Source organism: Saccopteryx bilineata, chromosome 3 (assembly GCF_036850765.1).
Source record: "Saccopteryx bilineata isolate mSacBil1 chromosome 3, mSacBil1_pri_phased_curated, whole genome shotgun sequence".
In the NCBI taxonomy this organism is placed as follows: domain Eukaryota; kingdom Metazoa; phylum Chordata; class Mammalia; order Chiroptera; family Emballonuridae; genus Saccopteryx; species Saccopteryx bilineata.
In genome coordinates this window covers 289,341,609-289,356,425 of record NC_089492.1, presented here as the reverse complement: position 1 = coordinate 289,356,425, position 14,817 = coordinate 289,341,609, and the positions used below count along the sequence as shown (strand labels likewise).

Genomic DNA, 14,817 nt, shown 5'->3' with positions numbered 1-14,817 from the left:
TACAATATCAACCTGGGATGCATAGGACCCAGGTTTGAAACCCCAAGGTTGCCAGCTTGAGCACAGGGTCACTAGCTTGAGTGCGGGGTCACTGGCTTGAGCAAGGGATCACTGGCTCGGCTAAAGCCCCCGGTCAAGGCACATATGAGAAGCAATCAATGAACAACTAAAGTGATGAAACTACAAGTTGATGCTTCTCATCTCTCTTCCTTCCCCTCTCTCTGTCTAAAAAAAAAAAAAAAAAAAAAAAAAGACCAACTCTATGCTGCCTACAGAAATCCACTGTAGACCCCAAAACACAAACAGGTTAAAAGTGAAAGGATGAAAAAAGACATTGCTTACAAATACTTTAGTAACCAAAAAAGAGCAGGCTTGTCTATACTAGTATCAAAATAGACATTAAATCAAAAGAGGTTACAAGACACAAAGGACATGATATATCAATAAAAGGTTCAATACAAGAAGAAGATTTAAGTTATAAACATTTATATACCCAATGACAGACCATGAAAATGTATGAAGCAAAAACTGACAGAATTGAAGGAAGAAACACCTAGTTTCACAATAACAGTTGGAGACTCCAATATCAGTATCTGACAACAATCAGACAGAAGATAAGGACAAACAGGATTTGAACAATACGATAACTCAACAAGATCTAACTGGTGTGCCTGGCGCGCGCGCGCGCGTGTGTGTGTGTGTGTGTGTGTGAGGGGTAGGGGTGGAAGTGGGGGGAAGGAAGAATAGTCTATCCAACAACAGGACATGCATTCCTCTTAAGTGCATATGGGACAGTCTCCAGGATAGATCATATACTAAGCCACAAATTAAGTCTCAATAGGTTTAAAAAGATAATCTTACAAAGTATCTTCTCTAACTACAAAGGGATGAAATCAGAAACCAGCAAGAGAAAGACAACAGGAAAAGTCACACATTTTAAAACAAGTGGATCTAAGAAGACATTACAATGAAAATTAGAAAATTCGTAGAGACAAATGAAAATAAATACAATACACCAAAATTTAGGCAGAGAAAGGAGTGGTAAGGGGGGAATTTACAGCTATAAATGTTTACAGTAAAAACCAAGAAGGATTTCAAATCAACAACTAACTTTACAAGTTAAAGAACAAGGAAAAAACCTCAAAGCTTGTAGAAGGAAATGATAAAGATTAGAGCAGAGATAAATGAAATCAAGAACAGGAAAACAACAGAGAAAACTAATGAAACCAAAAGTTGGTTCTTCAGAAACTGACAAAACCTTAGTCCACTGACCAAAGTAAAAACAGAAGACTCAAATTACTAAACTCAGACATGAAAGTGGGGATATCACTAATCATTCTATAGAAACAAAAAGGATTATAAATACAACTTTTGGACTTAAAACCAAAAACAGATGTCACACCCCCAGTCCTCAAATGTAAATACTTTAAAATCTTTTAGCATTTTTCCCTCACTTGTATCTCTAAACATGCTTATTATACAGTAATAAGTAATCTGCATCTGTGTGTTTTGCATTTGCAGTCAACCAACCACAAATAAAAAATATGACTATGTAAATATAGTCTGAAGCTATACTGTAATTATATTTCTTTTTTCTTTTTTTTTTAAATGTTTATTGTACTGATTTTAGAGAGAGAGAGAAAGGAAGGAAGAGACAGGAACATCCATCTGCTCCTGTATGTGCCCTGACCGGGGATCAAACCTACAACCTCCATGCTTTGGGAGACAATGCTCCAAACCAAGTGAGCTATCCGGCCAGGGCTCTTTCCTTATTTTACAATAGAGACAGACAGGAAGGGAGAGAGATGAGAAGCATCAACTCACAGTTGTGGCACCTTAAGCTGTTCACTGATTGCTTTCTCTTATGTGCCATGACTGGGGGACTTCAGCTGAGCCAGCGACCCCTTGCTCAAGCCAGCAACCCCGGGCTTCAAGCCACCAACCCTTGGGCTCAAGCCAGTGACCATGAGGTCACGTCTATGATTCTACACTCAAGCCAGCGACCTGATGCTTACGTTGGATGAGCCCACGCACAAGCTGGTGACCTTGGGGTTTCGAACCTGGGACCTTGGTGTCCCAGGTTGACGCTCTATCCACTGTGCCTCTACCGGTCAGGGTCCTATCTTTTAATTCTGAGAAATTTTCTCATATTGATTGTTGAGTAATGTCTTCTCCCTTCATTTTACTTTAGTTAATGTTGAAGAATTGATTTAAAATTTTTCCTTTTGTGGATAGTTCACCTTTATCTTCCAGCCCTTCTAATAGAATTTTTATCTCGTTTTGATTTCCGAGTGCTCCTTCTTTATACATCTGTTCTGAGAGTATCGCGGTGCTCTGATTTCTTCCGTGCGCACTGCTCTGAGGACAGCCCCGTGTCCGACCTCCCTGCAGGGCCTGCCTCCTTGCCGTGTCCCCACCGTCTGTGCGAGCCGGCACCTCACCCTGGGGCACCCCTCCACACCTCCTGCTCTCTGGCCGTCCAGGTACGCGCAGTGGGGAGACAACAAGACGTCGCAGGGAAGCTGTCTGTGTGAACAGCCCTGGTTTGACATGGAGGGGGCCTGAAGTTTCACGTGGCGGTCTTTTCTCTGAGAGGTTGGTGTCTTTAGGGAAGCGCCTGGAGAACAGCTGGAAAAGGGGGATGTCCTGCTGCTGGCGGGTGCCACTCTGGCCCTCTGTGTCTGTGTCTGCACTCTGAGGACCCTGGCTGAGCTCCTCCAGGGAATAAGCATCCTGTCGCCTGCACAGGCAGCAGCATGTCTCATCTCACCAGCACCGAGAACCACCGTGAAATAGGAGACCTCTGTCAGCCCCATACACAGAAACAGTGACCCCATTTTAAACCCCCTTTTCTCATATTTTCATTTGCATTTTAGATTTCTTCTTCAGAAATAACCTACTTGTTTCCTTTGTATTGTTTTCCTATAACTGCTCACAAAAATGAGGGGATATTTTTATCACTTCACATTCATTTTGAAATATCTCATTTTTGTGAGCAGTATATTAGGGTATTCATCTGTCCAATTTCTAAGAGTTCTTTATACATATTAGAAACGTGAATCTCTTATCAAGTAAATATATTGTAGATTCCTTTGAGTCCCCTGTATTTATGATTTTTTTTCAGTTTCAGCTTTTTCTTGTAACAGGTTAAGCCATCAATTGTGTCTTTTCTGATCTGCACTGTGGCATCCTTCTTGGAAGAATCTCCTAACTCCAATCTCATCATATTTGCTTCCTTTTAAATAATTAAATGACTGAAGAAGTGCTCCATTTTCTCTTATTTGATTTCTGGTGCAGGAAGCCCTCTCTGGAATCAAGGTGAAAATAGGCGTTCCAAGAGTGGGTCCTGCTGTGCTCAGACTTCCCACTGCCACTAAGAGCTGTGTGTGAGGCAGCCAATGGACACAAAACTAAATGGAACAACAAACGAACGCCCTTCCCCATTCCTTTCTCTCTCTAAAATCCATCAACACCTAATAACTGACTTATAACATGTTTAAGAATTACTGGGTTACTGGATGCTGTGGTGACGAGCAATCTAAAAATTCCAAAGGTTTACTTCTCCCTTGCTTTCCTCGCCCATCACAGTCAGCTAGCAACGTGCTGGGCAGTGCCCTCCGCTCCCGGGCTAGTCGAGCGACGCCCTGTGGGCCACTGCCAGCACTGGCAGAGGGAAGCTCAGGAGAGCCCTGGGATCCCACTAGGCGGGACACACACCACTTCCGCTCCCGTCACAGGCTAGAACTAGTCACGGGACCTCACGGGACTACGAGGGGTCAGGAGGGGCAGTCCCAGCATGTGCCGGCCTGCGAAGACCCAGCAGCGCTGTGCGCTTGGCACCAGGAAGGCCTGGCAGCATGTTGGTCACAACTCGGTAGCACCTCGCCCCGCCTCTCGCTGCAGGAGCGGCAAGGCCACCAGGACATTTGTCGCCACAGCCCATCACTTCACACTCCAACGTCCAGGTTGCATTTCAGCAGCAAAGTCCCCATAAACTCTAGTCAATTACATTTTGGGACATTTGCCTAAGTGACACAATGGAAGACTCATTACTGTCCATATGTCCTGCAACAATCTGACTGAAATAAATGGCACCAGCTAATAAAAACCTGTCATTCTTTTATGATACTTGGTACTCACACCATTTAAAGCAGGGAAAAAATAGAGAAGGACAGATTTCAGAGCTACTCATCCTCTAGAGAGCAGGGGCACGCTGTGCTAAGAGCTGTCCACGGAGAGAGGGTGTTTCCACGACCAGCTGTCCCTGAGCTGATACTGATTACAGTAGGCGACAAGGCCACCCACTTATCAGGCTCGAACATGCAACCACAGAGCTGAACTTAGACAGGTTTCCTCCTTCGTTCTGTCCAGGCTCCCACTACAAAGCCTGGAGCTGTGCACAACAAAACCACGCACAAGCACAGCCCTGCTGGCTCTGAGGCCGCTTCCCTGCCCAGTGCCGCCTTCCCCTTCCCACGGACACGCAGAACACCTCGGGGGCCTGCCGCCAGGCCCTCTGCACCAGGAGGCCCCAGCAGTGGAGGCGGGAGAGCGAGCACCTTGGGAACCGAAGGGGATTTCAAGGTCACCGAGGCCGCCACAGATCCACCTGCACAGACTGACCACCAACAAAATATTCCACCGATAGTTCCTCATTCAACACTTTAATAATGACAGAGGGTCTAAGCACTGGTATTGGAGCCCTCCCTCATTTCACGGACAAAGATAGTGACGACTAGTCTGAGGTGAGGAGTTTAGCTGATTGTGAACCCCTGACCCGAAAGCTAGCCAGAAATTAGTAACACCTGTAGCCTGGCTCAGACTGAGCTTCCACTCATAAAACAGGTCCCTTTAGAATGAAAGACCACCTACGGAGAGGGACTAGATATTTACGAAATGGCTCAGACAGAGGACTCATCCAAACCATATGAAGCAACTCCCAACAAATCAATACGAGCATTCCTTAATAACTTTAATGCTTGCGACAGTAATAAAATACAGTGGCATTTACTTTCCATAATGATGTGCCATTACCATTAAGCACTTATATGCACTCTTGCTTCATTCTCCCAACAGCCCTTTAGAGAGAGAGAAGGAAACAGGCCCAGAGAGGTTAAGTAACGTGCCCCAGCCCAGGCTGCCAGAGAGTCAAAAGCACACCTGACTTCGAGAGCTTTGTTGTTTAAGCCACTGACACCTTTCCAAGCTCCACTGCCCGACTCTGGTCCTTCCAAACAATCACCAACGGATGATCACAGGTGTCCAACGTGCAAGACACTGGGCTAAGATCGGTGGTCGGCAAACTCATTAGTCAACAGAGCCAAATATCAACAGTACAACGATTGAAATTTCTTTTGAGAGCCAAATTTTTAAAACTTAAACTATATAGGTAGGTACATTCCTTATCGAGGTAGTGCCTGCATGTGGTATTTTGTGGAAGAGCCACACTCAAGGGGCCAAAAAGCCACATGTGGCTTGCGAGCCACAGTTTGCCGACCAGGGGGCTAGGTGGTCTCAGCTGTCCCTCTTAAACACTCCTAAGCAACACCATGCCACTGCAGAGTACAGGGGTCGGGCGGACACACTATGTGTCACAGGACTTTAGAAGCTGGCCCCCTATGGCCAAATTCAGGCTCCTCCCTTTGGAGAGGTGGGCTTAAGAGAGGAACAGTGACATCATGAATCAGTCAGAGAAGCAAAACAGGAGGGTGATCAAATAATTCCGAGTTTCTTACAACTAGAAATAATCTTTGAATCTTAAGTAAGTTCTCCTGAGAAAGACAAAAAAATTACAAAGTTTAATTTTTTTCTTTTATTAATTTTTAGAGAGGAGAGAGAATGAGAGAGAGAAAGAGAGAGAGAGTGAAGGGGGAGGGAGGAGCAGAAAGCATCAACTCCCATATGTGCCTTGACCAGGCAAGCCCAGGGTTTTGAACCGGCGACCTCAGCATTCCAGGTCGACGCTTTATCCACTGCACCACCACAGGTCAGGCTAAAATTACAAAGTTTATAGAATGCATCAGCCACTCCCTTCCCAAAGGCAATATAAGTTCAACAAGTATTAGGCAACCAGTAAGGACAGAACTCTCAATGCTAAAAAAAGAGGAAAGGCAGGGCCCACGCGACTTTTCAGGTTTATGGGGCAGAGGGTGACTCCTGTGCTCCAGGGCATGTCTCTGCTGACCATGGTGTGTGACCATGGGGTGTGACCACAGTGTGTGACCGTAGGCGGGCCAAACCCACAAACATTTTCATTCTGATCAGAGGTCATTCCAAGGGCTTAGGAAATATCTCCCGACCACTGGACCAATCTGCTTTCATTTCTCTTCCTGGTCACGTCCATATGTTTATCTGGTGCCCTTGAGACACACAGTTTAAAAAAAAAAAAGCCAACATCTTAGAGAAATGAGCTCAAGTTCCTTCCTGGGTCAAAATTAATGGTTCGGATCCTCTCTGCACATCCAGAGCTCGGCTTATTTCCTCCTAAAAGCCTGAGCTTATACTTTCTCTCATCCGTGTCCATCTGTTATAGCCTGCCCACTCGCGCAGACTTCTTGCGGTCGATGTCTGTTGGCATTTCACTACTGAGGAAATGTTCTGGCTTCTGCAAATTAGGGAGAGAATACTGTGCACTCCTTGCGTCCAGGCCAAGACGCACACAGCGCCCAGAGCCAGGCTCTGGCCTCGGAGGACGCTGGCGGGCAGACCTCGAGCTCTGTCGGGATGCATGTGCCACAGTGGTGTTCCCAGAGAGCAACGGTACGCCCGGTGGTCTTTCAACTTCTTTGGTGCCCTCTTTAGAACATTTGTGCTATCTAATCGATTCACCTGTTCGCTGTTGGAAATCCTTTCTTGAACAAGGCAGGGCATAAATAAAATACACAAGTAAAATCAAAAGCAACGTTCAATAAAAAAGTAAACACTAAAATTCTATAGCCGAGCAAAACATGCTGATTGTATGCCCCACATTCTCTTCTCCATTGTTTTATTACTGAACTCATGGCAAATACAAAAGCTTTCCATGGAATTCTCTTTAAGAAAACATAAAAGAAAAAAAAAAAGAAAGGTATTTTGTTTGGTAGATAATGTACAACTAGAGCATTAAACTTTCAAGAAGCAATTGTTTGAAATGCCCAAAGCAGAAAGGTAATAACTGGCTCATGGTTCATTAAAGAAAACACATTTAAAAAATTTAACCTCTCGTAGTTTGCCGATTACATTATGAGATGTCAGTGGAGCTAGGTGGGTATCCTAATAGCCCCCCTCCCCTCAAGGCACGATCACCAGCCACCTCTCTGAACTTGGTCTAGGCACCCTCCTGACCAGCAGTGCTCAGCCTGGTCATCACCGACTGGCAGAACCTCTGCCTCTGATCAGGTCACCCTAACCCACCCTACCCCTCCTTCAGAGCCGACAACTCACAATTACATCTCTGGGTCCCACTCTGCCTTTATCCCAGTTCCTCTTTAGACTATCGCTGGACTCTACTCCCATGCTTAGCCCCTGCTTCTGGGAGCTCCTCCTCCTTGCACTCCACATCAAACTCATAACCTTGCTGGAAGCAGAGTTTAGAGAGATAACCGTCTATTGAAAAGGGGAAAACCACAACAAAACAAAAACCACCTTGAAATTTTCAACAGAAAGAGCAAAGAAGGCTATGGAAGTCATAACCTAATGCTAACCCTAAGTTCTGGCACTATGTTTTTGTTGTTTTTTAATTGAGAGCAGGGGAGGCAGAGATAGACTTTGCATGCACCATGACTGGGATACATCCAGTAAGCCCCCTAAAGGGCGATGTGCTGCCCATTTGGGACACTACTCTGCTGCTTGGCAACTAAGCTATTTTTAGCACCCGAGGCCAACTCAATCGAATCAGTTGAACCATGGCTGCAGGATAAGAGAGGTGGAGAAGCAGATGGTTGCTTCTCCTATGTGCCCTGACTGGGAATCGAACTTTAGGACATCCATAGCCAGGCTGACACTCTACCATTGAGCCAACCAGCCAGGGGCCTGGCACTATGTTTTTATTAGTACAATAAATAGCCAAGTTATCCAGGATGAAACATACCACTGCTTTCTATATACATGTATATCTTTTATTTATTAAAAATATTTTGTTTATTGATTTTAGAGAGAGAGGGAGTGAGAGTGAGTGAGTGAGAGAGAGAGAGAGAGAGAGAGAGAGAGACATAGTGGGAGAGGTGGGTAGGGAGAAGCAGGAAGCATCAATTTATAGTTGCTTCTCATAGGTGCCTTGACCAGGCAAGCCCGGGGTTTTGAACAAGTGACCTCAGCATTCCAGGTTGACGCTTTATCTACTGCGCCACCACAGGTCCGGCAATGTATATGTAATGTCTTTTAAAAAAAATTTTGATAAGCTTATCAAAATTCAAGAAACAGTAAATATTACCTGAGTATCTGCTTCTATCAGGCATTTGGTACATATTCTCACTCCACTGCAATACTCCAATATACCACATCCTGGTCACAGGGAGAGCTTAATACATTATTACATGTTAACTGACATCTCAATGTTGAAGAAATGTTAAACGACTGGCCTAGAGGACAAACCCCCCAGAGTGGTAACTGGGGACCCACACACAGGACTTGGGCAGCAGCGGCTTCCTCGGACCTGTAGCAGCTCTATGAGGGACTGTTGTCCACATGAAAGGGAGACTTCGCAGGGACGTGTTCAAGGTCACTCGAGTGGCAGTGTGGGCTGAAATTCCTGCTCCTAGCGACCCTGTTCCTCAGCTTCTTTACTCACGTGACGCCTTAGGAATGTGATCGTCTGGGTAAGTTAGGTTTTTGGACAACCAAGGCTTAACACTGCTTGCTTGCTTTCCCAATGCAGTTTAACTAGGGTTATAAATGTGAAACTTTGAACATAACATTGTAGATGGGAATCTCACTGAAAGAATGACCTCAGATCCATCTTCACATCACTCATTAAGACCCATTATGAGGCCCTGGCTGGCTGGTTCAGTGGATACAGAATGGGCCCAGCATATGGATGCCCTGGGTTCAATCTAGTCAGGGCATACATGAGAAGCGACTATCTGCTTTTCTCCCCCTCCCTATCCCACGTCTCTCTCTCTCTCTCTTCCTCCCTCGCAGCCTGTGGCTCGATTGGTTCGAGCATGGCCCTGGATGCTGAGGATGACTGGGTTGGTCCGAGCATCAGACCAGGTGAATCCCGGTCGGGGCATATGTGGCCATCTCTCTATCTCCCCTTCTCTCACTTAAAACAAAAACAAACAAAAAACTTGAAAAGGAGATCGGTCCCTTTAAGGCTATTTCAACTGGGACTGGAGATCTTAAAACTGGATAAATGATGTGTAAAAATGAATCTCTTTCAAAGGTAATCCAACATTGATAAAGTAGGAATAGTCAATTATATAGAAATAATTTGGTTTAAAATGTAGCAATTAAGTCTTAAAAAACATAGAGAGACCAAGAAAATTTTACTCTAATTTACTGTTCAGGAATCCTTCCTCCAAATAAATTTGGAAAAATTGTCTCAGATCAGTTAGATTTCAGGCACCTGTGATGCATCTGACTACACTAAGACAGAGATGCTGACCTAGTTTTGGTGTACCCAGGTAACAATAAATTATTCCTTCCCCTCGATGTGTGCCAGACAATGGCTCTACTACGTAAACAAGAAATCCAGAATACTATAGAAAGAAAATCATTGAAGATCACCTAAGCCATTTTTTTGTGTGTGTGTGACAGAGACAGAGAGAGGGACAAAGAGGGACAGACAGGAAGGGAGATGAGAAGCATCAATTCTTCGTTGTGGCACCTTAGTTGTTCATTGATTGCATTCTCATATGTGCCTTGACCGGGGGGCTACAGCAGACCGAGTGACCCCTTGCTCAATCCAGCGACCTTGGGCTCAAGCTGGTGAGCTTTGGGTTTCAAACCTGGGTCCTCCGTGTCCCAGTCCGATGATCTATCCACTGTGCCACCGCCTGGTCACGCCATCTAAGTCTTGTTTACGACAGAATTTGGTGGTCTGGTCCAGTCTAGCTGCCTGTTTCACTATCTGGAATACAATTTAAGGGTATATTTTATTTATTTATTTTGTGTGTAATGTGGGGGGTGGGGAGCAGACAGGAACTGACAAAAAGGAAGGGAGAGAGATGAGAACCATCGACTCAGAGTTGCGGTGCCTTAATTGTTCATTGATTCCTTTCTCGTATGTGCCTTGACCTGGGGGCTCCAGCTGAGCCAGTGACCCCTTGCTCAAGTCAGCAACCTTGGGCTCAAGTCAGCGACCTTGGGCTTCAAGCCAGCGACATTTGGGCTCAAGCCAGCGCCCATGGGGTCATGTCTATGATCCTACACTCAAGCCGGATGAGCCGGTGCTCAAGCCGGCGACCTTGGGGTTTCAAACCTGGGTCCTCAGCGTATCAGGCCGACACTCTATCCACTGCACCTGGTCAGGCAAGGGTATATTTTAAAGTTTAAAACCTGGAAGGGAAATTCTTAAGCTGATTTTTGATGCATCTAATCACTCCCATTGTAACCATGCAGTCTAATTTTTACATTTTTAAGTAAAATTTCCTGCTTTTGTGTCAGGTTGCTTCCACTTGAGATTCACAGGGAAATGTCTGAACTTCCTCAAAAGACTGTCTTCTGATGTACTGGTGGGAAAGGATCTCAATCTATGCTTATACGTAAATGACATCAAGCTGTGGAACTGACAGCAAATATATAAATGGGTGTTACTATCCTCTTTCAACCACACACCCAAGAGGTGAAGTTACTTCTACTTTTTCTCTCTCTCTTTTCCTTTGTATTTTTCTGAAGTGAGAAGAGGGGAGGCAGAGAGATTCCGCATGCGCCCAACTGGGATACGCCCAACTGGGATCCACCCGGCATGCCACCAGGGGGTGATGCTCGGCCCATTTGGGCCGTTGCTCCATTGCAACCGAAGCCATTCTAGCTCCTGAGGAGCTATCCTCAGCGCCCAGGTCAATTTGCTCCAATGGAGCCTTGGCTGAGGGAGGGGAAGAGAGAGATAAAGAGGAATGAGAGGGTGAAGGGTGGAGAAGCAGATGGGCGCTTCTCCTGTATGCCCTAGCTAGGAATCGAACCCGGGACTTCCACACGCCAGGCTGACACTCTACCACTGAGCCAGCCGGCCAGAGCTTTTTTTTGTGTGTACTAGAGACAGAGAGAGACAGAGAGAGGGACAGAAAGTCAGGAAGGGAAAGAGATGAGAAGCATCAATTCTTTGTTGCAGCTCCTTAGTTGTTCATTGATTGCTTTCTCGTATGTGCCTTGACCGGGGGGCTATAGCAGAGCTAGTGACCCCTGCTCAAGCCAGTAACCTTGGGCTCAAGCTGGTGAGCCTTGCTCAAACTAGATGAGCCCTATGCTTAAGCTGGCGACCTCAGGATTTCGAACCTGGGTCCTCTGTGTCCCAGTCTGACACTCTATCTATTGTGCCACTGATTGGTCATGCTACTTTTTCTCTTAACTCTTTGACTAAATGTTTTAACTTCGAGTTGGTTTCTGATTACACACACACATACACACACACACACACATACTCCTGGCAAATATCAAGTCCAGAGATCACCTTCAGAGTTTCTCATACAGAATGAGGTAAAATCAGCATAGTACAGCTTTCACACTGAGTTTGTTGACAAAGGCGACACAGGATGACTTAAGCAAGAGGACATGTTTTATAGGGATTTTGCTTATACCCATAAGTATGGGAAGTGTGTTCACTCACTGGGAGTAGTACAGTCTTTTTTAAAGACATATTTCTTTGGCTCCCATGCAATCGGTCCAATAACTATGGCAGGTCTTCAGATTCCAGCAGTTTCAAGATCTACTTTAGACAAATGTTTACCTAGAACAATGGCTAAACCTATTATTATAGACCTTCTTGATTACTTGTGGTCAACAGGTCAGGGGGCTGATCAAATACTGATAACCCAGACTAACTATCAAGTACTGATAAGAAAGGCTGATTTCAGAAAAGCTGGTTTCATTTACTTCTTTGCTTCTAAGACCTGGAGAAAGCTTAAAGAATAACTAGCCAGGGCCCTGACTGGTTGGCTCAGTGGTATTGAGTCCACCTGGTGTGTGGATGTCACAGGTTTGATTCCCCATCAGGGCACACAGGAAAAGTGACCATCTGCTTCTTCACCCCTTCTCCTCTTTTCTCTCTCTACCCCTTCCGCAGCCATGGCTTGATTAGTTGGAGCACATCGGCCACAGGCACTGAAAATAGCCCATTTGCAAGCATGGCCCCAGATGGGCATAGCATCAGCCAGATGGGGGTTGCCAGGTGCATCCTGGCGGGGTACATGTGGGAGCCTGTCTCTCTATCTCACCTTCTCTCACTTGGTAAAAGAAAGAGAAAAAGAATAACTAGCCAGATAGCTTCATTAAAAGGGAAAGAAACCGAAGACCAAAGTGATTTACCCAAAGGCTTACTGTTGTTGTTCAGTTACAAAAAACCTCCAGCTGCCCTATCACAGACTAATATGATTTCCAATTCCCGAAAATATGTCATTGAACGTTTCCATAGTATATAGTAGCTAAAACATTTGAGGAATTTTTATGTGAGGTGCCCAGAAAGAACACAGTACCAGAACCAGCAGCTCTACAGTCTGAGGACTGGTAAGCTAGGGTGACAGCACAGAGGTCAAGAAGTCCAGAGTCAGACTGTCCCCAGCTGAATTCGGGCTCCAGCATTTTCTGGTGCTGTGACTTTGGGCCAGCTACTTCATCTCTCTACGCCTCAATTTTCTCAGCCATATACTCGTAATGATTATAATACCTACATTAAGGGCCGACCTGAGAATAAAATAACATCATGTGGACCAGCAATGACTGACAAGACCAACGTGACCAGCTTTGCCAACTAGGATGGCCCAACCTGGCTGTTTCTGGTCGCTGGAAAACCGGAGAGATGGAGTTAAAAGAGATTCTCTGGCAAGCCTGGGAAGACCGAACTCAGCGGCTCCGGAGGTGAAAGACTCCACCTTCTGACCTGACCTTGGAAGCCTTCCTGCCCTTCACACTGATCTCGACCGCACGAGTCAACGAGGCACCTTGTGGGCCCCGACTGCGTGCCAGACACAGTGGGGGACTCTCTCTTACAATCTTGTATTCGAAGAGGAAACGGGTATAAACGCCCGCGCGGAAAGGGCCGCGCAAGCCCCGGCCGCGCGTGGGGCTGCACCTCGTTCCTGGCTTTACAGCCTCGTTCTCCTCTGCAGCCTCCGAATTGAGGCTTAACGTCCCGGAGACTCTTCCTTCAACTTCAGGACCGCCGCTCGGGAGCAAGGAGCGCACAAGACACGTGCTTCTGGGCCTGGACTCACTGTGCGGGCCGGACGTCCCCCTGGAAACCTTCGGGGATCGGACAGACCCTTGGGGAGGTCGCCTGGTGGCTTTGACCTTGATATCCGAGACTCGATTTGCCATCCTGTCGGCCTGGGACAATGACACAGCCTCTCAGACCGGACAAACGTGCGAGTCGAGCGTGGCACCGGGTCCCAGGAGACTGGAAGCCCCACGGCCACTCCACCACGGGAACCATGTGCCCTCTGGGGGTGCGGGGACACCAGCCTCGACGGGCACGGCGCATGCGGCGCACTGGCCGCCGCGGGAAGGGGCAGAGGCCGGCCAGGACACCGCCGGCGCACGGGTCGGGGCCGTCGGGCCCGCTGGACCGGCCGGCCGGCAGTCGCGCACGTCAGGCGGGGTCACGCGGCCTCCCCGCCGGCCCCGTCCTCCCGCCGCGGAAACGGGGCAGCCGCCGCCAGCCCTGCCCCTCCCGAACGCCCGGGCCAGGCTTCAGCCCTGACAGCACCCGCCGCGGGCCTCACCTCCCTGCGCACGTTCAGCAACGAGTAATAGTCTTCATTGTCCAGCTCCTCCTCGCTCAAGGCCGTCGCCATCTTCGCAACCTTTCACCCCGCCAAACCGGCTAGGCCGTGCTCAAGAGGGACCGGCGGTCGGCGGCACCACAGCGGCCCCTGGCGGCCCGGAGTCGCGCCACCGCCGTCTGCGCCCGGGAGCTGCGCGCCTGCGCCCTGCGCCCCCGCGCGGCCGAGGGCGGGACGCGGCGCGCTGGGCGGTCTCCACGTGCTGCCCGCGGACCTAGAGCCCAGAACCCTGCCCGCAGCTGGAACGGACGAGTTTGCAGTCACTGCCGGCGGTCGTCACCCTTTGGGCGCCGCGGAGGCAGGCTCTTGCGACCACCTCCCTGTCTCCCCTGCCCAACCCAGAGTGGGTCGTACCCGGTTCCCAAATAGCCCCACCTGGGCCGCAAGCCTACCCCGGCGAGAGGCTCCTCCGGGCCCCCACTCGCAAGTTTATCCTCGCATGGGAAACCTCCAGAATGGGATTTGCTTTTGCCGCCATGTCTCTTGCCCACCCAGAACCTTGAGCAGAAGGATGGGTCCCCTCATTTTCGTTTTGTATCCTTGCCCCTGTATTTTTAGGAGCATCAGGCCATTTCTCACGCTGCTTAAGAGGCAGTACCCATTTGGTTCCTAATACAGTTGTCTCTGGCAGGCCTGTATACCTGCAGCCCCCATCCCAGAGCCGTCCTCTTGTAAATTTCTACCGTATAATTTAGCGGTAGAGTCTAATTGATTTCAACCTGGTGCCTGCTGTTGGGTGCATTATTAAAGATGTCTCGGTTACTATCATCTAAATAATTTAAATGTCTTCGGAACGATGCCGTTATCAAGAGCGGGTGGACAACGGGGCTCCCGTGCTCTCGCCACCTGTTTGGTCTGTGCGGACCTGTCTTAATTCTTCTCCATGAATTCTCAGGAACGT

The 14,817-nt window shown here is 47.7% G+C and overlaps 1 protein-coding gene across 1 annotated transcript in view; it reads right to left on the bottom strand.

Moving 5' to 3' along the window:
• The window catches only part of DNAJC11 (DnaJ heat shock protein family (Hsp40) member C11), a 55,537-nt gene extending 41,555 nt beyond the window's left edge, over positions 1–13,982 (bottom strand). Inside the window, exon 1 of the mRNA XM_066270571.1 lies at positions 13,857–13,982. Coding sequence (XP_066126668.1) covers positions 13,857–13,928 — 72 coding nt within the window. The 5' untranslated portion in view covers positions 13,929–13,982. The remainder of the gene's footprint in view (positions 1–13,856) is intronic.
• Between the last annotated feature and the right edge of the window lie 835 nt (positions 13,983–14,817).